We start from the raw sequence: 24,026 nt of genomic DNA, 5'->3' as shown, positions 1-24,026 counted from the left end.
AACATCCCAGGGGCTGTGGGTTAAGCAGACAATCTCATTACCAGAGCAAGGGATCATCAACTCGAGAACCTAGATCAGACTCTCTCCCTTTCCTTTCCACAGCAGGTAGTCCTCCAGAAAGCCCTAAGAAGTAAGGGAATGGATCTGAAATCTCTACATCCAGAGAATAGATTGCAAGATCCACTCTAAGATCACCAGGAGATGAGTTCCCTTGGTTGGAGCGTGGGGTTGACATGCCTTGAACAACTAGCTCTCTATATTAGGTTAATTTTATTTGAAATCATTGGGTGAGAATTTACGTTTCTTTGGGGCTCAAAGTAGTCTTCTGATGTCTCACAATTTTAATGCATATTTACAACTCAGATTTCTATTTCTAACAAGATTCATCTTGTTCTTTTTTTATTTTTTATTTAATTTTTTCATTTTTTTCTTCTTGTTCTAACTCAGAAAATGGAAGGATCGTGTTATTTGTTTACAAAAGGAAACCAAAATTGGTCCTGCCATAATCACACTCAATAGACTGTGAATACATTATTGAGATTCTTTTTTTGCTGTGTACAAAATTATCGGTGAATTAAGAAAATTAAAACTTTCACTACACTTCAATGTTCATATAATTTTTTCTTCACAAATGCAAAAACAGCCTCCTTCTATTCATGCATCTCACATATTCAAGACGATAGACACTGTTCTCTAAGGATCTGGCTTCAAGTCACACCCCTGCCAGCTCTGGACAAAGGACCGTAGACAAGAAGCACTGAGCCTTGGCTTTCAAATCTGTAGGATTGGATGAAATCGCACTTCCTTTATCAAGCTGTTGAGGATCACATGGGTAGAGACTGCCAAGTTCCTGGCCCAGTGGCTGGCATCTAGCAACTATTTTACAGTGCAAAACTCTCTGAACATAATTTTATCATTAATATTTAATGTATTTGTTCATTAAAATGAATAAATTTAGCTCTTTATAAAAAAAGAAATCAAAGACCTTTATAGTGGGAAGAATATTCTTCTTTCTTCCTATATTGTTTGTAAGTTATCAAATATTGAATGCTCTGATTGCAAACCAAGTGTGGGAGATTTGTAATAATCACATCTGGGAATAGAGGACGCCTACGGGAATGAGTGATTCCTACTCCTCCACCCAAGTTTTCTGTGTACATCCACCCTCCATACAGCTCCCACAACAGTTCTGAACACACCACAGTGACCATGCCATGCCAGTCGGGTGCTGTGAAGATCACTCTACAAGGCTTTACATGCACGGCCTGTGGTATCTTTGTCTGCATACGAACTGACCTCTGTACACTAGGTTTAACATTGAATCTGGGTCTTTTCGAACCCAGAGATCACATCTATCATATCTTTGTTTCTTCATCACAGAAACTGGCATGCTTCATAACTCAACAAACCTGTTTCATGTCTACAGAAAAGCCAGGTGACTGCTTCTGAGCATCCAAAGTCACATGACTGGCATTGGTAAGCAACACGAGTCAACTTCTACTGAGCTGGAAAAGTGACAGAACTTTATATATGTTCCTTATTTATGCCTAAAATATGACTTTATTTACATTGAGCTAATATATAGTACTGACATCTCCCTCCCTAGTGAGTAAGAATTTCAAGCAAGCAGGTGACACGGGATACTGAGGAGCTCCAACAAGACCTTGCTGGTCCCCATTCAGGACTACTGCACAATGAGAAGAAATACTATTAAAGAAGGGAAAGAAAACTATGAGGAGATCTTTAGACTCTAATATCGGAGAAATCATTCTTTCAATTTGGATTGTAGTATGAAGTCAGAATTCTGAAATTTGTGACCTGCTCTTTATAGTTTGTCTATCACAAACTATGACCACCATGGATATTATTTCGCGCACGCGCGTGCGCGTGTGCGTGCGTGCGTGCGTGCGTGCGTGCGTGTGTGTGTGTGTGTGTGTGTGTGTGTGTCTAATATAGGGTACAGGGTCTTCACTCCAGGACTTCAACTTTCACTTGTTTTTCTTGCTCACAGCCAGTGCTCTATCACTTGAGCTATGTCTCTAGTCCTACATTTCACTTACTACCTGGAGATTAAATCTCACAGACTTTTCTTCCTGGGCTGGCTCTCAGCCACAATCTTCCTGGTCTCAGCCTCCTGAGTAGCTAGGATGATAGTTGTGAGCCACTGATTTCAGGCTATGGATGTTTATAAAAGCCAGAGATAAGTGTATTTCCTAACCAAGTGTATGTATTTCTTCTTTCCTCTATAACTGATGACCTGAAGCCCTCTGGAAGAACTTTTAATATCCAGAAATTAAAATGAAAACACACTTCTTGAAAAAATTCTAACCTATATATTTACCTCTCCACTTTACGTAGTTTCATTCTGGTAAGTAGACACGTCTTAAATATGAGTATTAGAACTGATTAGAATTCCTCATCCACCCAGTTCATTTGCAGTGTACCCTGCCTCAGTCAGAGTGACTCCTTCTCCTGGTAGGTATTTGGTGGGACACTGGAAATTCTCTTACCATCATCACCAAGGAGAAAATCCCATTGGCGGAACCACAGAGAGACATCTAGAAATGCACTAATTTTCATCACCTTGGATGTAAGAACCTTGGTCTATAATTACCGCTTTCTTAAGATTGTTGCAATCACATTCTTGCTTTTTCCTTTCATCCCAAGTCTATTCCCAACATGTCAGATTGTGTCATTGGACCTCAGATACTTAACCACTCCCATTGGTATAGTAAACTCAGCACTTTTAAGTCCTCATCAAGACTTAACAGCATGGGGCTGCGAGTTTGGCCTAGTGGTAGAGTGCTTGCCTAGCATGCACGAAGACCCAGGTTCGATGCCTCAGTACCACATACATAGAAAAAAGCCAAAAGTGGTGCTGAGGCTCAAGTGATAGAGCTCTAGCCTTGAGAAAACCCAAAGACAGTGCTCAGGCCCTGAGCTCAAGCCCAGGACTGGCAAAAAAAAAAAAGACAACAACGTGTCTTTCTTATCTGGCCTTCAAGTGCATCCTAAATGCCAGTGTGTTGAAGTGCCATCACAGTCATGTCTTTGCCCCCATCACTTTGGCCTCCTAGCTGTGTTGGGAACTTATCATTCACACACTCTCCTTTATGAGCCTTTGAGCTTACATTTCTTACGGCTCAGAACACTCTTCCCTCCAGATAAGCATAGGGTCAGCTGGCTCAGCTCTTCAGGAAGTCACCTTTTAATGAGTCCTTCCTGGTCACCCTATAGTAAGCATTGCTTTTCATGATTTTCTGTCATCTCTGGTTGAAACAAGATCAGGAATTTTGGCTGATATTGCGCTCCAAAATGTAAAGCAGTGACAGTAGAGGAATACAGGACAAACAACTGTGAAATATGAAATTAGGAAAAGTCTTCATCTTCTTTGTCATCATACGTTTTAGTTGCCAATGATGGATCTCCCATATCACAACTTTCCAAATTCAAAAGCTATTTTGCAATACTGATATATAATTGTGTTCTCTCTACTAGCAAGCCAGGAGGCTGCAAACTTTAGGATGCCTGGTATGTGGTCAAGTACACAGGATTGGGCAAGAAATCTGAAAAGTTCTCCAGAGAAACAATCAATAGTCTATCTTCCATGTCTCTCCTGGGCCACAACTTACTGATTTCTAAGTGGGATAAAACAAACCTTATGCAAAGCAAGTGCCCGTAACATCATTATAAACTCAAGTACATAATCACAAACTCAAAACCACCAGCAATCTGCATGACAAATCTTTACATGAATATTTTAACACATGCATGTTAAATTAATAAATGTGGGCATGTTAATTCTTTGGTGGTACATGAATTATTTTCCCCACCAAAGATAGGGCCAGAAAAGCTGTAAAACCATAGAACAGGAGGGAAATGTAAACACATGAGAATGTGCTGGTCAACGAGAGCTCTCTTTTAGGTCAGGGAAGCTTTCTTACACACAGGCACATACACACACACACACACTCACGTGTGTGCACACATGCTCCAATCCTTCGAAACATCCATTGCAGACAATAGAGCCCAATACCTTTCCTTTCTTGTTCCTTCCTAATCAATGTAATTAGGAGTTATGGGGCCCTTAGCTACTCTCTTCCCGCTCCCTCAGTCTCTCCTCCAGATCCAAATATATTCAGCCTCACACCCAAATTCTCTAGTGTGAAAACAGTGTGACACACGCACAGATAACCACCATGCACTATCAGTGGGAAGGAAATATCTGGAATCTCAAACACTTAATTGATTTCACCCACTAGGAAATGAAGTCACTCCCCGAACCACTTTCTCCTTTTCTCTATGGTCAGAGGGAGAGGGTGACAGGAATCTTTAATCTGCCACAGTGCCACCATTCCTCTTTTCTCTGATCTGATGTAGTCATTTATTTTTTAAGTACAAAGTCGTGATGCCTAAGTCCTTGCTAGTTCTGAATCCTTACATTCAAGATACTTTGGTACAAACAGTAGCTTGGTATTAATAATTGTCCCTTTCCAAAATTCTAGTCCGCAGGGAGAGGCCCACATGAGAGCTGAACGTTTTCAGTTCAGTAAACATCCCTAGCATAACGTGGGCAGCCAATCGCAGCCTGCATCCTGCTAAGCCAGGCCAGCCCATGCTGGCAATTACTGTGCTGAGTTAAAGAAGGCCTTGCCCACCTGCCTGGTGCCTGCAACAAGTTCCTTTTTTAATCCTATTTATCTTCACAGCCATCTATTTGTGTCAAGAAAGGAAACATATGAACACAGCATCTGTTACTCGAGTGACACAATTACCAAATACTTCTATAAAGAAAAAAAACTGGCGATAAATTCCCATTACTTGTCAGGTGTTTTAGGGGACAAAGCATTAGTCTTGCGGTCACAGTGCCTGGTGTAAGCGTGCACATGGCAATATGCACCTACCAGCAGAGGCTCCAGCTCAGCCTGCTGTTTGATGGGCACAGCCACCAAAGGAATGTCACCTTTCTGCAAAATGACTGGGAAAAGCAGTTTTCCTTTCTGGGGACACTCCCCCCCTCCTGACAGTAAAACTGCTGACAAACTCAGCAGAGGTCACTTCTCCAAAGCCAGTGGAATCTACTCAAGCAGAGTGTGTGATGGGCGAAAATCCCTCACATTCTCTGACAACTCAAAATGATCCTATAAACACAGCCACTGTTATGTGCTTGGCTTTCTGGGTGCAGGCAACAGGTGTCTGTGGTTCTTGATGCCTTTTCATGGCTTTTGGACTTTGGAAGAGAGAGAGAGAGAGAGAGAGAGAGAGAGAGAGAGAGAGAGAGAGAGAGAGAGAGAGAGAGAGAGAGGGAGGGAGGGAGGTAGGGAGGGAGGGAGGGAGGGAGGGAGGGAGGGAGGGAGAGAGAGAGAGAGAGAGAGAGAGAGAGAGAGAGAGAGAGAGAGAGAGAGAGAGAGAGAGAGAGGGGAGAGTGAGACAGACACAGACAGACAGACAGAGAGAGAGGAGAAAGTCAACAAGAGAGAGGGAGACAGACAGGAGAAAGTTAACGAGGAGACAGAGAGACAGAGAGAGAGAGAGTTAAGGAGCACCTAGAGATACATCACACCCCAGTGGACACCTTGGAGAAGGCGCCGCCTTTTAAGGGAGCCCCAACTTCCTCTCCACGTCCGCGCGCCCCGTCCCGGTGAGCCCCATCACCTCGCGCCCCGTTCCGTCCCCGCGCGCCCCGTCCCCGCCGCCCCGTCCTCTCACGCCCGGTCCCCGCGAGCCCCGTCCCCGCGCGCCCTGTCCCCATGCGCCCCGTGCCCATGCGCCCCGTCCCCGCGCGCCCCGTCCCCGCCGCCCCGTCCTCTCACGCCCCGTCCCCGCGCGCCCCGTCCCCATGCGCCCCGTGCCCATGCGCCCCGTGCCCATGCGCCCCGTCCCCGCGCGCACCGTCCCCGCGAGCGCACCTTTACCTGCCAGGCTGCCCGGCCTCTGGAGGGTGGCGGTGGCGTAGAGCTCCTGCGAGTGCTTGCTGTACTGCTCGGACGCGTGGACCAGGCGCTTGGTGGGCGACAGGGTGGCGTAGGTGCCGATGGTGGAGCTGAGCTGGTGGATGGGCGAGGAGGAGATGGTGGACTGCACGGTGGGGGGCGAGGTCACGCGGATCGGGGACAGGCCGGCCGAGGACACGACGATGTTGATGGGCGAGCTGGTGCTGTAGGACTTGGCCAGGCGGCTGGGCGACTGCTTGGGCGAGGAGCCGCGCGGGGCGGCGTAGGCGGCGCCCTCGGGGGCCGAGCCGCCGCGCTGCAGCTTGGTGGGCGAGCCGCCCGGGGGCGCGGCCAGCGGGGACCCGCCGCGCGGCGGCGCGGGCAGCGTGGAGCTGGAGTAGTAGAGCGCGGCGGCGGCGGCGGCGGCGGGCGGCGCGTCCGGCAGGTGGAAGGCGCTGCCCAGGCTGGGCGCGAACGGCTCCCGCGGCGGCGGCGGCGGCGGTGGGGGCGCGGGCTCGGCGCCCGCCAGGTGCCCGGCGCGGCTCGTGGTGCCCTGTGCCCGGGGAGAGGAGAGAACGCGCGCGCTCAGCCAGGCGGGGACACGCACACGGCCCGCCGCGGGGGTCGGGACGCGAACCCGCGCCCCCACCCCACCCCGCCGGCCTCGTGGGGTCTCCGGGGCCAGCATCGCGTTCGTCCTGGAAAGATCATCATTAAGAGACGGCCTCGCAGGGCCCCGCGGCCTCCCTGGACGCTGTCCTGAACTGTGAAGTGTAAAGGGGGGGAAAAGTGCGCGCACACGCACACACACACACACACACACACACACACACACACACACACGCTACAACCCCGGGATGTTACCAGGTACACCCATGGCCTCCCAACACTGGCCGAGCTGCATACTTATCTGGACGCTATCAAGAACAAATAGACTTCTTAGAATGTATTCTGCCATGGCTGTGTGGACTGGTCAGGACGAGAAAACTTCAGACCGAGGGAGGACATGTTTACCTCTTTTTCCTTCTCCATTCTACAGCAATGAGAGCAACTGCAAACGAAAACCTTTAACCCCCAAACTTCTCTTTTCTAGACGGTTTAACCCTGGTCTCCAAAGCTTTCAGTGTCTGTCCTCTCCCTCTCTGGCTCCTCCCCTCATCCCTCCCCCCCCAAAGCCTGATGGCCCCTCACTTATTTACAAGATCACAAAAGGCCACAGGGGCCTGGGAGGAGCTGGAGAAAGCACTTTCTTGGAATCTTATACAGAGACAAATCTGCATTCAAATGAAATGGTGCCTGGTCAGTCAGTTTCTTCTGGGCAGAAGTGGTCCCCACCTTGCTGGCTCTCCCTGTTTCTCCCCACCACCCCCTCTCTCCCGGGGAGGAGCAGAAAGGAGAGATTTCTCTTGGTGTCAGGGGCAGAGAGTGAAGTAAGTACATCGATGGAGAGAGAAGCTGCTAAGAGGAGGGTGCAGGTTAGGGGGGGCGGAGAGGGGAAGGAGCTCTGGGAAGAGGAGAGGAGGAGCACATGTTAACTATGAAAAGTTTCAATTATGCCTCCCCACCCTCTGAGGATGTCTCTGGGATCTCAAGCTAGTGGGAACAGCTGCAGAGTTAAATGAGCACCATCAACAGGCTCTATGAAGCACAACAGCTCCGTGTGAGGGAGCCAAATGCTTTGTTGAGAAACACTGTCCACGGTAGGTGTGCTTATTTATATGGCATATACCATTTCTATATGATGCATATATTGAACCTACTTTCCTAAATATATTCTATATCTTAATCCACACTGCTACTCTGAGCTCAACAGGTGTAGTGCATGGAAAATGTCCTTCAGTGACTCTCCAGGAACCAGAGTGGGGCTTCATTGGTGTAAGAGACTACAGGAGTATGTGTGGAATGAAAGAAGGCCTGTCTGGTAAAGCTGGACAAACAGTGGAGCTGTGGCTCAAGTAGTAGAGCACCAGACTCAAGCCAAAGAACCAAGCAAGAATGCAAGGCCCTGGGTTTAGACCCCTGAGTTCAAAACATAAAATAAATAAAAATTACAGGAGACCAGTGGCTCAGAATACCAGTAGTGAGAATCCTATCTACTCAGGAGGCTGAGATCTGACAATCACTGTAGCTGGCCTAAGCATCAAAGTCCATGAGGGCCTTATTCCAAAATAACCACCCAAAATACAGAAGTGGAGCTATGGCTCAAGTGGTAGAACCCAGCCAGAGTGATAAAGCTATGGGACACATTCAGACTCTGAGTTCAAGCCCCAGGACTAATGCAAAACCCCAAACCAAACAAAAAAGCTGGACTCCAGGCTTCGACAATGTGTGTGTGTGTGTGTGTGTGTGTGTGTGTGTGTGTGTGTGTGTGTGTGTGTGTGTAAGTTCATAGATAAGCTATAGAAAACTCCTGTATCTCCCTGGTCATCTGAAGAGCTCCTTGCTAGGTAACTGTTCTGGGCTTTTCAAACCTAGTGATGTGATAAAATGCCAGGAAACTAACTATCTATCTATCTATCTATCTATCTATCTATCTATCTATCTATCTATCTAGTTGCATAAGTCACCATGCTACTAAGCAAAATTACATCTTTTAGAGCAGGTCCATGAGATGTGGGCAATCCTAGGAAAGCCTTTCAGACTTGCCAAGATTCCTGAACTAGTCAGCAAGTCCCTCAGCTGTGGGAAGAAGGGAGATTTGCCCTGAACACTGGGCCAACCAGACCAGTGACACCAGGAGCCCTGGAGTCCTGGCTGGTGATCTTAGTGACTGGCCATCAGCAGTCTGTTCTTTCACTTCCGCACTCATCCCTCCTATTTCCCTGTGGTTTCAACACACAGGCAATCCCATCACTAATAATGTCCCCCCTTGAAGACAGCTGTGGCCAGTGGTGGCTAAAGTCCTGGTTCACAGAAGTGCTTCTGAACAAGTATAGGGTCATCAGAGAAAAGGCTAGAGAGCATCTTTCAAAGGCAGGCAGTGCCTACCAGGCCAGAGACTCAGGAGTTGCAGGACTGATCTCCTGGACTGGGTGAGGAAGGAGTCTGGCTGCTGTTTCTCAACATGAGAGGCTAATGTGATACAGCTGTGAGAAAATACAAGCAATTACTGACTCTTCCAGCGAGTAGGCCTGGATGAAAGGCAGGGGAGAGACTAGCTTGGTTGGAAAAGTAGATTTCGACCACCTTGTGATGTGATATTATAATGTCATTGCTGTGTTGTTAATCGTGACTTGAGAAACTGGCTTTCTTCTTTAGGGGTAAGTTTCTCTAAAGTTTTCAGACTGAGTACAAATGTGGATCAGGCCATTTACTCTCACGTCTTTGAAATGAGAAATCACCAGTTCCATAATGTTCTACTTGGAAACCTACATTCTCAAATAAATTGTATCTCCTTTATGTATTGTCTGTAGTGGAATCATTTTGTTTGAGCAGAACTACTATTGCTGGCAAGATTTGGATAACTCCTCTTTTTGTCATTGTCTTCCGAAGGAATAACACTCTATTTCAAAGGGAACTACTGTTGGCTACTGTGAGAAAGATTTGATTGTGGAAATAGAGAAATAAAAGCATCAAGTGCTGGTCTAGTAATCTCCTTGAGGTGCTTTGATTTTGGTTTAAAAAAAATGTAATAGATACACAAAGAGAAGAGTCAGCGACTGCCCATAGCTCCCATAGCTCCTTCAGGCTTCATCTCTAGGATTGCAATCTCCATGAGGAAACAAAGGCCCAGCCTCCACTGGTGCCAGGCCCTGCCAAGGACAGGTAGAGCCCTCAACTCACTGAAAAACCCAGCACCTGGAAGGGATTCCTTTCCTTTTTTGAGAATGTCTCAAAAAGCCATGGGGACGGTTTCCACACTGTGGAGACCTATGGCTGCCTAAGGAGAGAGGAAGGGGAGGGAGGGGGAGAAGGAAGGAAAAATGATAGAGAGGAAGAAAGAGAATCATCCTTGCTATGGAAATTAGGAGGTACATTGGATCCATTTTTCCCAAGACTTCAAAGTCATTAGTACAAATATGGCATGCTCTGTATTCGCAGTCTTGTATGTAGATTTTTCCTTTCTTATAGCCTCCTTTAATAGAAATGCTATTAGACTCATCACATAGCTATTCTATTAATTACTTTATAGAGGGCCATTTCCGTAATCTCTCCATAGGAAAAAATGAGATTAGGAAATATAAATCCATGGCATAGGAACTTACACACATTTACCCTAAAGAATATAGTCTTCCCTTCTTTCCTTTCCTCCCTCTCTTCCCTTCTTTCCTTCCTTGCTTTCTATCCATTCTCTCCCTTCTCCTTTTTTTGTTCTCTTCTCCCCCACCCCTGGTGGGGGTAGGAAACAGCGCTCTACCACTTGATCTGAGCCCTTGCCATTTTGGTTTCATGATATGATCTTGTTAATTTTCCCTGGTCTGAGTTTGAACTGGAACCCTTCTGTCTCTTCATAAGTGGCTAGGGTCACAAGCCTGTGCTCTGACACACTTAGCAGGAAGGAACTTTTAAACCAGTCCTGGCAAAGATATACTGTGTATGTCTTTCATTGCAGGCTAGAGCTAACTCAGGATAATTTTAATAATCTAAATATTTGCACAGAAGACAAAATGTTATAGTATCATTACACAAACATATTTTCTCTGCAACAAGAAATGCCTCAATTGTTGGAGCTAGATTAAATATGTTTATTCTAGAAAGGTAAAGTAGAAGGAGAAGATTTTAAAGCAAAGTGAGGCTTAAAGATCTACCATAGGTGATCATCTGAACAAACATGCCAAGGAAAATACATACGCGGACACAGTTTATTCTCTGAATGATGTGTGATGCATGCATTCTATCCTGAATTTCTCTCTTGATGCTGTGTTTTCACTTGAAAATGTTTTCTTAAAGATAACTTCCTTCACAATCAGGCAAACAAAAGTGACATAGTCCTTGTCTTTACAGTCCTTTGCATTCTGGGACCCACACGTCAGGAATCAATGAAATCACTATTGATCAATACAACAGAGGGGAACATTGTAAGAACCAAATACAATCGGGAACTTGCTCTTCTTTTGTAGCTCATGCAGCTCGGTGCTTTATCCTAGCACCATGCACAGAGCACCCTGACTTCTGGTCTTTTGCATCTAACTGATGCAAGCATTCTCCAATAAAGCAACTATCCAGTGTTCTGGCCCCTGGCAGAAGCAAACAGATGGCCTGTTTATAATTATGATATAACATAAATGAGGAGTTTTAAGACCTACAAGTAAGTGCAACATTAACTACATAGGCCAAATCAAAAAGAACCTTTGGCAATTTTGCTTCTCAAAAAAGCTTACTGCTTTCCCAGAATCTCCACCATTGCATGGTTTTATTTCAGAGAACTAGCATACAATTCTGTTTCCTGCAGGCAGCAGGCCAGGCCATTTCAGAGGATGGCAGTTCTGTACATCCTTCATTTCTACTGCAAGGCATGCAACCGGCTTTCACCTCTTCAGGCTCCTGTACTGCTTTTCCAGCATTGTGTCTGTAGATGTTTACTTTGATTGTTCTTATATATTTTGTTTGTTTGAGCTGCTGCTGACAGAATATTTTATGTTTAGAGATGTAGAGAGACTCATCTTTCAAGAGTGAGTCCTCCAAGCCAGAGGGTTTTTGATTTGACATTTTATAAAATCTGTAACAATTTTACATGCGTGAAAGCAGACAAAACCCAGAGGACAGCTAATGTGCCTCATCTCTACCTACCAGCCTATGCTGTATGATTAAAGAGAGTCTTGGCTGGTGGTGCAGGAGCCTGGTGGACACTGGGTGACCATGGGGCCACTTACTGGGGTTATAGACATTCATTTTGCATGGCCGTAGCTGTTGCACTGACACAATTTTTTTTTTTTTTTTTTTTTGCCAATCCTGGGCTTAAGGCCTGAGCACTGTCCTTGGACTTTCTCAAGGCTAGAACTCTACCACTTGAGCCTCAGCAACATTTCTGGCTTTTTCTAAGTATATGGTACCAAGGAATCGAACCCGGGTCTTCGTGCATGCTAGGCAAGCACTCTACCACTAGGCCAAACTCCCGGCCCTGCACTGACACAATTTAATGAGAAGAAAGGAATGTATATGAACTAACTATAGGACAGGTAGCATGTGCGAGGACAGAACAATGCTTTGAACTTGTAAGGCAGGCTGTGTTTTTATTCTACTCAAAATTCTTTATAGGTTTCTCATTTCACTGAGTTAAAGATAAGGACCTAATGATGACCAACTCATTGTCCCATCACTTTGCAAACACCCAACTCTGTTCTAGCCTCCCTATTCTCCTCGTTGTTAGGTGGGCACGCCAGGCTGTCCTGTCAGAGGGCACTGTATTTGCCAGCTGCATAGCTGTCTCCTCTTTGTCTTTGTGTGCCCAAATGTCCCTTGGGGAGGTCCCTTACTTTCTGCTGACACTCCTGCTTCCCCTATTCTTTGTCATGTCTTTCCCAGAGAAACCATCACCTTCTAATGTAACCTATCATTTCCAGCCACACAGCACTGACTTTTTTTTGCATCCCTCTCTGCTGCTAGATATCAAAGTGAATCTAGAACATAACTTTCCTGTGGACAAGGATTATGTCTATGTAAATTTAATGTCAAACACATAGACTTCTGACATCAACGGGCACACAATAACTATCTAGAATGCATTGAAGAATTAATTAGCAGAAGGTATACAAGGTAAATGGAAGAGCAGCTCTATGTTGAGCAAAACTCCTTACAAGCACCAACATAGAGACCCATGCTGAAATGGAGGAGGATGGAGGGATGGAGCGGTATCTACTCAGAGGCTTTGATGGGAATGTGCTTTGATGACCATAATACTCGGGCTAGGGGAAAGCATTAACCATAAATCAACTCATGTCACTTTTGGGGCAGCTATGACCGTTGGGTTGGTGACAAGTGCACGCGAGGAGAACATTTCTTCAGAAGTCTCACTAGGGAATGTGGTAGCAACTTTTGTGATTGTAAGTATACCTCCTGGATTGGAACAACCAGGCAGTGCAGGTTCTTTATGTATCCCAGGCCTGTCATACAACTGGGTTATGGTCACTGGTCATCAACACTTATACTGGATAAGCTAGATGGTTTTTAAAAATTGAAATTAAGATCTTAAGCTCATTCTCTTGGCTTGATCTTATAGTACTTTATAAGCACAAGATAATCTTAAACAAACAAATAAACAAACAAATCCACCGTTGAAGGAGAGACTTACTATCATTCAAAATGCTTCAAAGAATATATAACCTGGGCTCGGAAAATCCATTTGCTGATGGGAACCGTGGGGACATTATTGTAGTGGCTCTGTGCCCTCCTCATCCAAGGACATTGCAAGGAATGAGGAGAAATGAGTGCAGAGAGCAATGCTGGTTTCCTGTCCTCAGCCTTCTCTACTGCCACTTTGAAGTCCCAGGTCCAAAAGGTGTTCAGTAGAACACACCTTTAAAGTTACAGCACAGCTGCAGCTGCTCATTGGTATCAATAACCAATAGCTATTGACCTAAAGTTCAGATATCCAATGGTGATCTCAGTACTGCAGCTGAGTTTTCCCAGAACACATTCCCGTTTCCTCATTCAGACCCATTCATCTTCGCATGCGCAGAGGGGACACTAGTAACTCTTCTCTGAGGAAGATACAATCCTGCACGATCACCCGATGACGCCTTCAGACCTCAGCTCTAATGGCTCCTTTGGAAGCTTGGCTATCTGCACTTTCGGATTCAATTTTAGTGGGGCACCTGGATAGGCCCCTCATTGCAGTGGGATGTTCTGTCATTCCAAATTATACACCATCCTCCAGCTCAGTATTACAAAAAGTCAGTCACAGAGCCAATAGTGGACAAAGTTGTTGCTGGAAGAAAGCAGTCATATTTAAAAAAAATACATTGTTGGAACAACAATATTAACAATTGAAATGAAATGTTCCAGCTTAGGCCTGTAATCTTAAGATACTCAGGGGACTGAGATCTGAGGATCACAGTTCAAAGCTGGCCTGGGCAGAAAAGTTCTTGAGAGTCTTATCTCCACTAACCACTGGAGCGCTAAAGTAGAGCTGTGGTTCAAGTGGCACAGCATCAGTCTTATGCAAGAAGAAACTAGGAAACAAAGTACCTGGGCCATAAGTTCAAGCCCCGGTACCAGTATAGATGGTAACAAAAAGCAGACATAGTGGCTGGTAAAGGTGTGAGAAATCAAACTGAGCTCATCTGCTAAAAGGGCCACTTGGTGGTGGTTGGCCTCCTTTCAGGAGCAAAAGCAAAAGCAGAGAGACCAAAAGTTCTTTATGCCACTGAAAATAACTTTAAGATAGCATTGAACAATATAGATAGCAATCCAACCTATTAACTCTCATGGACCGACTGAATATACTTTGAAACCCCAAATCATCAAAATCAAAATATTATATATACATGTGTGTATTTATATTATACAACATACACCACACACACACACACACACAAACACACACACATACATATATGTATTCTCCCTCACTCTACCCTCCCGTCTCTCTCTCTCAGCTTTGGCTCCTTTGCAAAATAAGCTTGTGTTAACAGCATCAAATGAATTTGTGCAGTTGCGGTGAAGCTGTAAGAACAATCACAAGCCTTAGAGACACAATTAAGGACACATTTCAAAATCAGATTTGACACAGTGTAACTATTTCTAATCCAAACACAGTTATGTACAGAACAGTTTTACATACTTGATTATGCATTTCTACCATGTTCCTTGATAGGATTAACTGCAAAGAATAATTACAGGATTTTCTTGGGAGAAAGAACAGTAATTTTCCAAGGTGCGTCCACACACACACAGATGGCTATTCCAGTTACATCACATTGAGACAAAGTGGATGGCCGCTGGCATATTAAGGCAGGTAAATACATACAATATAGATATAGCATGAGTGGCCAACTAGGAGATTCTTAAACAAAATTTGCCATCCAGTGTTACTCTATAATCACATTTAATTTGTCTTTCACTCAGGGAAGAGGGTCTCCTGTAAGTTCAAGGACACACCCACACAAAGGCAGGAAGGATCGCCCTGTTCTTTAGACATCCCTGCTCCCCATCTGTTCCCATGGCGACTGTCAACACCACGCAGCAAATGGTACATACCTGGCTGAAGCTCTGACTGGCAGCCCGGGCCTGAGTGCTGCGGCCTGGGAGCTGTGAAGGGGCCGTGTCACCCAGGGCCAGGGTTTGGTTGCTATGGTAGCTGGCCGGATACTGGAAAGACCCTTCAGGTTTGGAATTGAGCTGAAGTGCACTCTGGGAGAGAAGGCTGGGCCCTGCGTTAAAAGTCATTTAGAGCAGTCAGTGACAGACTAGTGAAGCAGAAATGACATGTATTATTTATTGAGAGTAGCCTGGAATTATCACATGCACATGATTCCAGCCAGCTTTGCTTTGAATTCTGAGAACTAAAATGACCATATAATTTCACTTTTAACTCCTTTAAATGAGACTCTGTCTGTGTGTGTGTGTGTGTGTGTGTGTGTGTGTGTGTGTGTGTGTTAGTTTGAAAGTTCTCAAAGGAGTAGATTTTTCAAATGATCTCATCATGACCTACATAGAGACTTTTCTTATGAGACAAATTGGTTAATCAAGTAGTTATTTTGGGATCAGACAATATCTAGAATGTATGAAATAATGCAAAAACGTCTACTTTTTTGTATATGTTAATTGTGCTCATAAAATTCTGTCTGCCACTCCACAACTGGGATGCTAAAAACCTTTGAACCCTCTCAATCAGTGACAAAATCTTTTGTATAAACAATGAAGTCACACCTCTCTGCCAGAAGGGTGGACAGTGTAGAAAATAATAGTTCCTCACCTCACACAGTGTAGACGCTACCCTGATCTCACTTGATCCGGATGACTAGTTATCCGTGGCAACTCAGCAATAGTCACCACGAGGACAAAGAGGAGATACTGTATATAATCGGTGCTAATTATGTTAGTGAACTAAGTTAGGTTTCGTTTATTGCTTAATTTTTATCACTGCTGTATCCCGTGGGGGCGTGGTTAGACATGGTGTTTTTAGCTACTAATTGTTTATTACTGTGCTTTATCCCTGCTCCTTTTTTTCCCCCAAATTTGTGGAAATTTTGGGCAAAATTCACGGCACATGGTTTCGCTCATCTATGGGAAGCAGATCTAAATTATTAACATATATAAAGTCCTAAGACATATATAAAAACTGACTGAAGTATGAATAGACAGAAGGGGATTTCAATGGTGTGACTTCTCCTAAAAACTTATAGTTTAACAAAATAAATACCAGGAAGACAAAAGAAGTGCAGTTGGGAGGAGGGGGACGGGAAGGAGATCCAAGGAAGGGAGAGGCAGACACACAGGGAGGGGAGGGTGGGTGACTGTGGTGCTGATAGTCAATGTACACATGTGAGAACGGAGCCAGGTAAATGGAGTGGGTGTGTGGAGCTGGGCAAGAGGAGGGGCATGATCAAGATGCATCGAACTCAAATGGAAAGAGAGACCAGGGTCTGAATACACAGAGAAGAGACCACTTGTGGATAGAGCAATAGAGAAGGCATCTAAAAGTCAGGGAGGGACAACCAACTCAGAAGAAACCATCTTTTCTTCCCCCTTGCATTCGGACATAAACCCTCCAGCAACATGACAAAAAAATGTCTAAAATGTCTATTGTTAAAGGGTGGTACTGGTGTGGGGGGAAGTAAAAATTGGTGCCCCAACCTAATATGTGTTCATAAGATGAAGAAATGAGAATCAGGCCCAGGCCTATATTTCAATACACATTGCATATGAAATTGTATTCCATTTGCTTACATTTTTTTGAGAGAAGATCTTTGCAAGAGTTTACTCACTTTCCTTCTTTCTTTCCCTCCCTCCCTCCCTCCCTCTCTTCCTTCCTTCCTTCATTCTTTTCCTCCCTCCCTCCCTCCCTCCCTCCCTCCCTCCCTCCCTTCCTTCCTTCCTTCCTTCCTTGCCTCCTTTTTGCCTGCCTGTTTCCATTCTTTCCTTTTTGTGTAGTTCTTAGGACTTGATCTCAGGATTTGAACCTTGTCCCTAAGCTTTTGTGCTCAAGGGTAGTGCTCTATGCCTGAACCAGAGCTCAAGCTTTTGGCTGGTTGATTGAAAATAAAGAGTCTCAAGGGCTTTCCTGCCCCAGGCTGGCATCAAACCACGATCTTAGATCTCAGCTTCCGGAGTAGCTAGGATTACAGATGTGAATTGCTCTTTTTGTTTTAGGCAAAATTCAAGAAGCAACTTGAATTGTCACTTGGAGTATTAAAAGAAGCACAGAAGAGCAAAAGCATTTTGAGGTGAGACATATTGAGATCATCCTCATCACTTTCTTTCAAAGAATAAAACAGATAGGCACTAATGGATTATGTCTATAATACTAGCTACTCAGGAAGCGGAGATATGTGGATCATGGTTCAAAGACAGCCTGGGTAGACAAACCCAAGAGACTTACCTATAATCAACCAGAAAGAACAAGCCAGAAAAGGAGGTGTCATCAAGTGGTAGATTCCAACCTTGGGCAACAAAAGGCAAGGGAGCTCTGTAAGCTTGTGGATTCCTGGTGTTCATGCATGTACCTACACATACTCACACACAGGAGGAACGAAATATGACTTTATATTTGAAGTCGCGCCCTCGAGGCGATGTGACTCAGACCACTCTTCTGCAAAAATAATGTGTCCTCTTTGTTTAAGCATCATTTCCCAAGAGCTTTGCATTTTTAAGATCTTTTCCTTCTCTCAGTTTCCTGACAGAACTTCTTAATATCATGAAGAAAAATTTCAAATCACTAGATATTTAATGATGAACTAACTGACACAGTTACAATTTCATATTTTGGAAAAAAAGAGACATTCTAAAAACTATCAGGCAATTAAATACAAATTTTCCATCCGGCCACAACTTTATCATGAAATGCATATCAAAAATACAGATATAATTCTTTCAAAAGGAAAAAAAATAAAAACTACCTTAAAATATACAGTCCCAAGAAACCAGTATCTACCAGATGCTTCATTTTCTAATAGTCTGAGAAAATATCATTTAATCCATACTGATAATATTACTGGCCTAATCTTTGGTTGTACTGTGCCTGTGTGGAGAGAGTTTAGAGTTTAGAGTCCCATTCTGGAGACTGAAGTATATTTTCCTTATTACTATGGTAGAAGCTCCAGGGTACGGCAGACTCCTGGATGATCTCTGAATTCCAGGCAATGAATGCTCAGGCTATGAAGGCCTTTGAAAGGCAGAGAGACCTCTGTCGTGGTAGTAGAAAGTGGGACTGACCACAGGGAGGAGACAGATGTCAGCCCTGGGAAGACGGCGATAAATTGTAGCCAATAGCTTTAATCATGGTCCTACCTGAAGGTCACATCTTGATGAAGAAGAGTGAACTGTGGAAGGAGAGTAAAGACGCTCGCTCTCATAGTTACCCTTCTACTGGATGCCTGGCAGCGTCTCGCTGTGCCTGGCTTTGCTATTGCTTCCAGAACAGTCCACGAGGACAGAATGGGCAACCATGAGGACAGTCTCCTTTTCCTGATAATGCATCTCAAGCATGGCAAAGCGAGCTTTGGCAATGTCCACAGAATGAAATAAAATCTTTAATTTCACAGAGTTTCTCATAATCTATGAAGCCAAAGAATTGCACGTCCTCAGTATTTTTGCCTTTTAAAGAGAATTTTCTCTCATGAACTTTCTCGAGTACGTAGCTAGAAAGTTAAATAATCCTGTATATTCTGAATTGATTCATACAATTACCTCCACAAACCAAATGTTCTTTACACAATGACAATGTGGTGCCCTTTCTCAAAGGCATTGCAAATAAAATAATTTATTTTCCCAGGAAAAAATTGTCATGGAGTAATAAAATATGCTTATCTTTTATACAATCAGTCATATATTTGATCAATACTCAAGCAAAACAAACCAAGAGGCTCTATCTCATTACTTTATTGAGACATCTCAAGCACTGAAACCTAGATGTACTCTGACAACAATAATTGCAGAAATGAGCAATGCATCATAACACAACAGCACTGACGTATCACTTAACAAACACAGCAAAACACAGCCAAAACCCTATGCACATTGGACAATGGCTTTTTCCATTGCTTACTACGTCTGACATCAAAATCATTTACTTATGCCAATTTTTGAAGAGCACAGATACATGACAATACAAAAGAGTTTAATGTAATAAGATGGCTCCTTATAATGAAAGGAACATTTTATACAATTAATTTTTATTAGTCTTACTAACACTGCAGTGCAATGAGGGAAAATATCCAATTTTCCAAAGTTTTCAAAAGCATTCAATAATTTAACTTATGCTTTTGTCCTCTAAAACTTTTGGAATGACTTCTTGTCTTGCTTGGGTTAGAGGTAAAATATGGTGGTAGTCTTGAAGATAGCCATTATATATAAACTGGAGGAGGGGGTGGAGTAGGAGGGTATAGTGGTACAAGAAAGAGAAGCTGCCCCCTAAAATTCCACCTAAGGGAAGGGGAATATTGTCTTGACTATAAACAATTGCCCTAAAAGAAACGACCCAAAAGAGATAGTGCATCGAAATGCTCTGTTTGGCTACAGAAAGCAGAGACTTGCACTGGTATTCATGTCTTCAGAACAATGTCTTTGAGGGTTACAAGGATTTCTTAGACTCGTCTGGACCTTGCCATAATGGGACAGTTCTCAAAACTGAGGGCAGGGGGGGGTGGGAGTTTGGCCTAGTGATAGAGTGCCTGCCTAGCATGCATAAAGCCCGGGGTTTGATTCCTCGGTAACACATACATAGAAAAGAAGCCAGAAGTGGTGTTATGACTCAAGTGGTAGAGCTGTAGCCTTGAGAAAATCCAAGGACAGTGCTCAGGCTCTGAGCTCAAGACTGGAACTGGCAAAAAAAAAAAAACAAACCCAAAAAACAAAAACAAAAAAAAAATCTGAGGCTAAGGAATTCCTCAAAAGACACACACTGCAGACCAGGGAGAGGAGATGAACTCGTTTCCTGATCAATTCATAATGCTCAAAAAAACAGTCATCTGTCCTTGGTCTGATCAAAATACTCTAGTCCCAGTTGTATAGAGGAGGGATTCCCAAGAAAACACCATATTTGACCCTATTAATCCTAAGAAGATGCATGGACCAAGGTGTCTTGAGTGTAAGAGCAATGTCTCAACATTTTCAAATATGTGGACTGGCTAATGACTAGTGTGATAATCTGTGAAAAATGAAGTATACTTGTATATTTTTCATTATTTTCAGAAATATGAACAGACTAAATTACGAACCAGTGTCATGCATCTGGGCAACTCAAGACAGGGCTCAGATCTTTGTCTTCTGTCTCCAACTCCAGGAGTAATTGTCATCTAACCTCAAAGCATTATTTATTTAAACCCTATGCAAACATCAGCTTTAAAGTCGAAAGGCCAAAAAGTCTTGATAGTTAAAAAAAATTCTTCTGTAACTAAAGTTCTCTTTGTTTGTAGGAAAAATCCTTATAACTCAGATTCTGGCACTTCCCCAGTGAACTGGGGTGGGTTAGGAGAAGCCAGATTTCTATTATTAATCAGAGAAAGTCAGCTTCAGTAAACACAGAAGGTGAAAGGTTCTTTCCTGTTTTTCTCCAGAAAACTATAGACTCACCACTATACCCAAATAATCATCGAACCACTCAATTTAACTGCATATTTGAGAACAGCCATGATCATTCATGTGCACTTACTCTATTCAAACAGGCTCAAAGGAAACTGTAATTGCTGAAGCTTATTGCTTCAGTTGAATATCTGTCTCATGATACAGGAAGCCTTAATTTTTCTATATACTATGCAATATACAGAAAAGGCCAGAGGCTTCCACTGTGACATTTTCAAGTCCTTCCTTAAGTTACTACTTCTTTAAGTTACTTCTTAAACTTAATAAACTGATGGAATGGCTGGTGGAGAAAAATATGCAGGAGTTAAAGTCAGCATCCTTTGTATCCAGCTAGGCTTTACTGAGTGTAGATGAAGTCGCAGTGACAATTTTGAGTAGCTGAATTTTATCAGTATCTTATGACAGAAACCAAGGCACACACTCAAGAGGAAGACGAAAATGTAGGCCCCACCAGCTGAGTCCCCATGGTCAATGATGGGTCTCTACAGATTGGCTTCATAATGTCCTAAGCTACACTTCCCATTACTCTGTCTTCATCCCATTTACTCCCTCCAAATGCAAGCACCTAAATACGATAGTGACTGAAAATGCTTCAAATATATAAACTTCGATGGGGGGGGTGTCAGTTATTATTTTCTTCTTCAACTTCATTGCCACAGCATCTAATAGTAATAAAACCTCAACAGATTTTTGTGTTTGGCCTGAAAATATGCTTATACCTCTGTATCACACAGTACATCACATATTGTTTCTCTCAACACCCTGTAAGTTTTCGTTCACAAGCGAGACATCTAACACATAGTTCACGACAAAGGCCAACTTACAGTAAAAGAATTAAAAACAAAAAAGTGTCACAGTCAAGAGAGGACAAGTTAAAATCTTTGGGCATTGAGAAATGGCTTTCCCTCATCTCTCAGCCCCAAATTTCTTCTTTTTTTTGCCAACCTCAAAACTCACTGTCAAATGTTTAAATATCACCTCCTCCCTGGGAGCCTGCCCTGAAATGCCCTGCCCAAGGAATATCAACCCACTCTACCCCAGCATGCTACCTCAACACTCAGCAGACCAGATTGAGCCTTTGTAATTATTTAGCGGGGGGGGGGGGGGATATGACCAGTGCTACTCATAGGAAGATTCTTTGGAAGGAAGGAATAGAAAGATATGAGAAAGACTGTTGACATTTGAAGGGATGGCACTGAGAGACTCCATGCTTCAAGGCTGGGGAGAGTGTACACGAAGCATATCTTACAGTACCAGAAAAGAAAACTTGTAGTGCATAAAACAAGGCCTAACTGGAGCACAGAGATCATTGTGAGTAGAGAGGAAGATGTCTATTTAAGGAATCTTAAAAGAACCCATTGGTACTTAAGAAGTATAGGGGCGAGGGAACCCTATGGGTCAGCAGAAAGGCAGGCTTATTCTTTCAATCAAAAGAGTTGTGGAAAGTGACGTGTGGTAGTTAGAAACACAATCTGGGGCTCATTTTATCGCTGGCTCTAATAGAATTGGACAAAGTTAATCTCCCTCTGTGGTTTTTTTTTTTTGCCAGTCCTGAGGTTTGAACTCAGGGCCTGAGCACTGTCCTTGGGCTTTCTCAAGGCTAGAGCTCTACCACTTGAGCCACAGCACCATTTCTGGCTTTTTCTGTGTATGTGGAACTAAGGAACCAAACCCAGGGCTTTCATGCATGCTAGGCAAGCACTCTACCTCTAGGCCATGCTCCCGGCCTTCATGTTCTTTAGTAAGTTTGGAGATCAAGTTTTGATTATAGATGATGCTGCAGCTCATGTCTGTAATCCTAGCTGCTTAGGAGGCAGAGATCAGGAAGATGATGGCTTACCCTATCTCCAGAGAAATGCTCGGCGTGATACACGCTTGTCATCCCAGCTATGTCGGCAAGTGTAAACAGCATTGTAAACTAGGCAATCCCCAGATTAAAATGTAAGACCTTAGCTCAAAAATAGCCAGAGCAAGCCAGGCCCTGCTGGTTCACACCTATAAACCTAGCTACTCAGAAGGCTGAGATCTGAGAATTAGGGACTGAAGTCGGCGTGTATAAGAAAGTCTGAGACTTTTCTCCAATTATCCATCAAAGAAACAGAAATAGAGCTGTGGCTCAAATGGATGCAAGCCAGCCTTGACCAAAAGATGAAGATCTGTGGCTGGGAGTTTGGCCTAGTGGTTAAAGTGCTTGCCTAGCACGCATGAAGACCCGGGTTCAATTCCTCAGTATCACATACATAGAAAAAAGCTGGAAATGGTGCTGAGGCTCAAGTGGTAGAGCTCTAGCCTTGAGAAAGTCCAAGGACAGTGCTCAGGCCCTGAGCTCAAGCCCAGGACTGGCAAAAAAAAAAAAGATCAAAAAGGGAGTCAGTACAGTTCAAATTTCATTACTCTCTATTATTCTCTATTTCATTTCTGAAAAAGAAAGAGAGAGACAAAGACAGAGGAACTATAGCATGCATGGTTCAAGATGTTTAGTGCTAGCATAACAAGAATGAACACTGAATTCAAAATCCAGTTCCAGCAGAAGATTTTTTTTGATTATGTACAGACAGAGGTGTAACTATAAAATAAGTCAGCACTGGAGGTAGAAGTCAAAAGAATGGTCTCAAAAGGGGAGCATTATAAACTAATTTCAAAGGTTATTTTCCATGACCAAAAATGCACTGAGTGGCAAAGCTAACGGGATCGGGCAATGTCTTGAAGAGCCCAGGTAATGTTTTGTGAGGCCATTAACTCCAGATACTCAGAAGAAGAATAAATACACAAACTGTTATGCACTTGTCCAGAACTAGACACCTCCCAGTGACAGCTTTGCTTCAATTTGTGTCTGCCTGGAAGTACCCTCAGGTCAGAATAAGGCTTACAAAATGATTTTAAAGCTTTACATGCAGGCTACAAGAGGTAATCATATTATAGCCATACTCCACACGTACTTATAACACATAGGCGATTCGTATTTATTTCTATCTTCTTGGGACTTGATCTTCTTGAAAGATTATACTTAATTTTAAGAATGATTCAAAGGTTCAGTATTATTTTAATGAAATGAGAATAAAATTATTGTTCAGCAATATGAAATAAAAACAAAGGGAAACTATTTTAAGCCAGGTAAGGATGGTGGTTCATGCCTGTACTCCTGGCTACCCAGGAGTGTGAGATGTGAGGATCCTGCTTTGAAGCCAGCCCAGGTAGGAAAGTCTGTGAGGCTTTTATTGCCAGCTTTCATCAAAAAGAGGGCCTGGGTTTGAGTCTGAATACTACCTCCCCACCCAAAAAAATAGAAAAAGGATTTTTACAGAAATACTATATTGAATACAAAGGAGTTTTAAAAGTTATAAAATCAAAGAGAAAACTTGATTATTTAACTGACTTAAATCAGAGAACGTTGTCGGATGTAACTACAAA

General features: G+C 43.5%; 1 protein-coding gene across 3 annotated transcripts in view; it reads right to left on the bottom strand.

Annotated features, from left to right (window-relative positions):
• The window catches only part of Ctnnd2 (catenin delta 2), a 770,274-nt gene that overhangs the window by 326,867 nt on the left and 419,381 nt on the right, over positions 1–24,026 (bottom strand). For 2 of the 3 annotated variants that reach the window (XM_090332125.1, XM_090332127.1), the window contains exons 6-7: positions 15,072–15,244; positions 5,916–6,486 (exon numbers count right to left, since the gene is read on the bottom strand). In XM_090332125.1, the coding sequence (XP_090188251.1) occupies positions 5,916–6,486; positions 15,072–15,244 (744 nt within the window). Of the gene's footprint in view, positions 1–5,909; positions 6,487–15,071; positions 15,245–24,026 lie in introns of all 3 variants that reach the window. The other variant, XM_090332126.1, reaches the window with a different exon arrangement.

This window comes from Megascapheus bottae, chromosome 4 (genome assembly GCF_031878675.1).
Source record: "Megascapheus bottae isolate mThoBot1 chromosome 4, mThoBot2.hap1, whole genome shotgun sequence".
Lineage (NCBI taxonomy): Eukaryota > Metazoa > Chordata > Mammalia > Rodentia > Geomyidae > Megascapheus > Megascapheus bottae.
The sequence above is the reverse complement of the archived record's forward strand: the minus strand, read 5'-3'. Positions and strand labels throughout refer to the sequence as shown.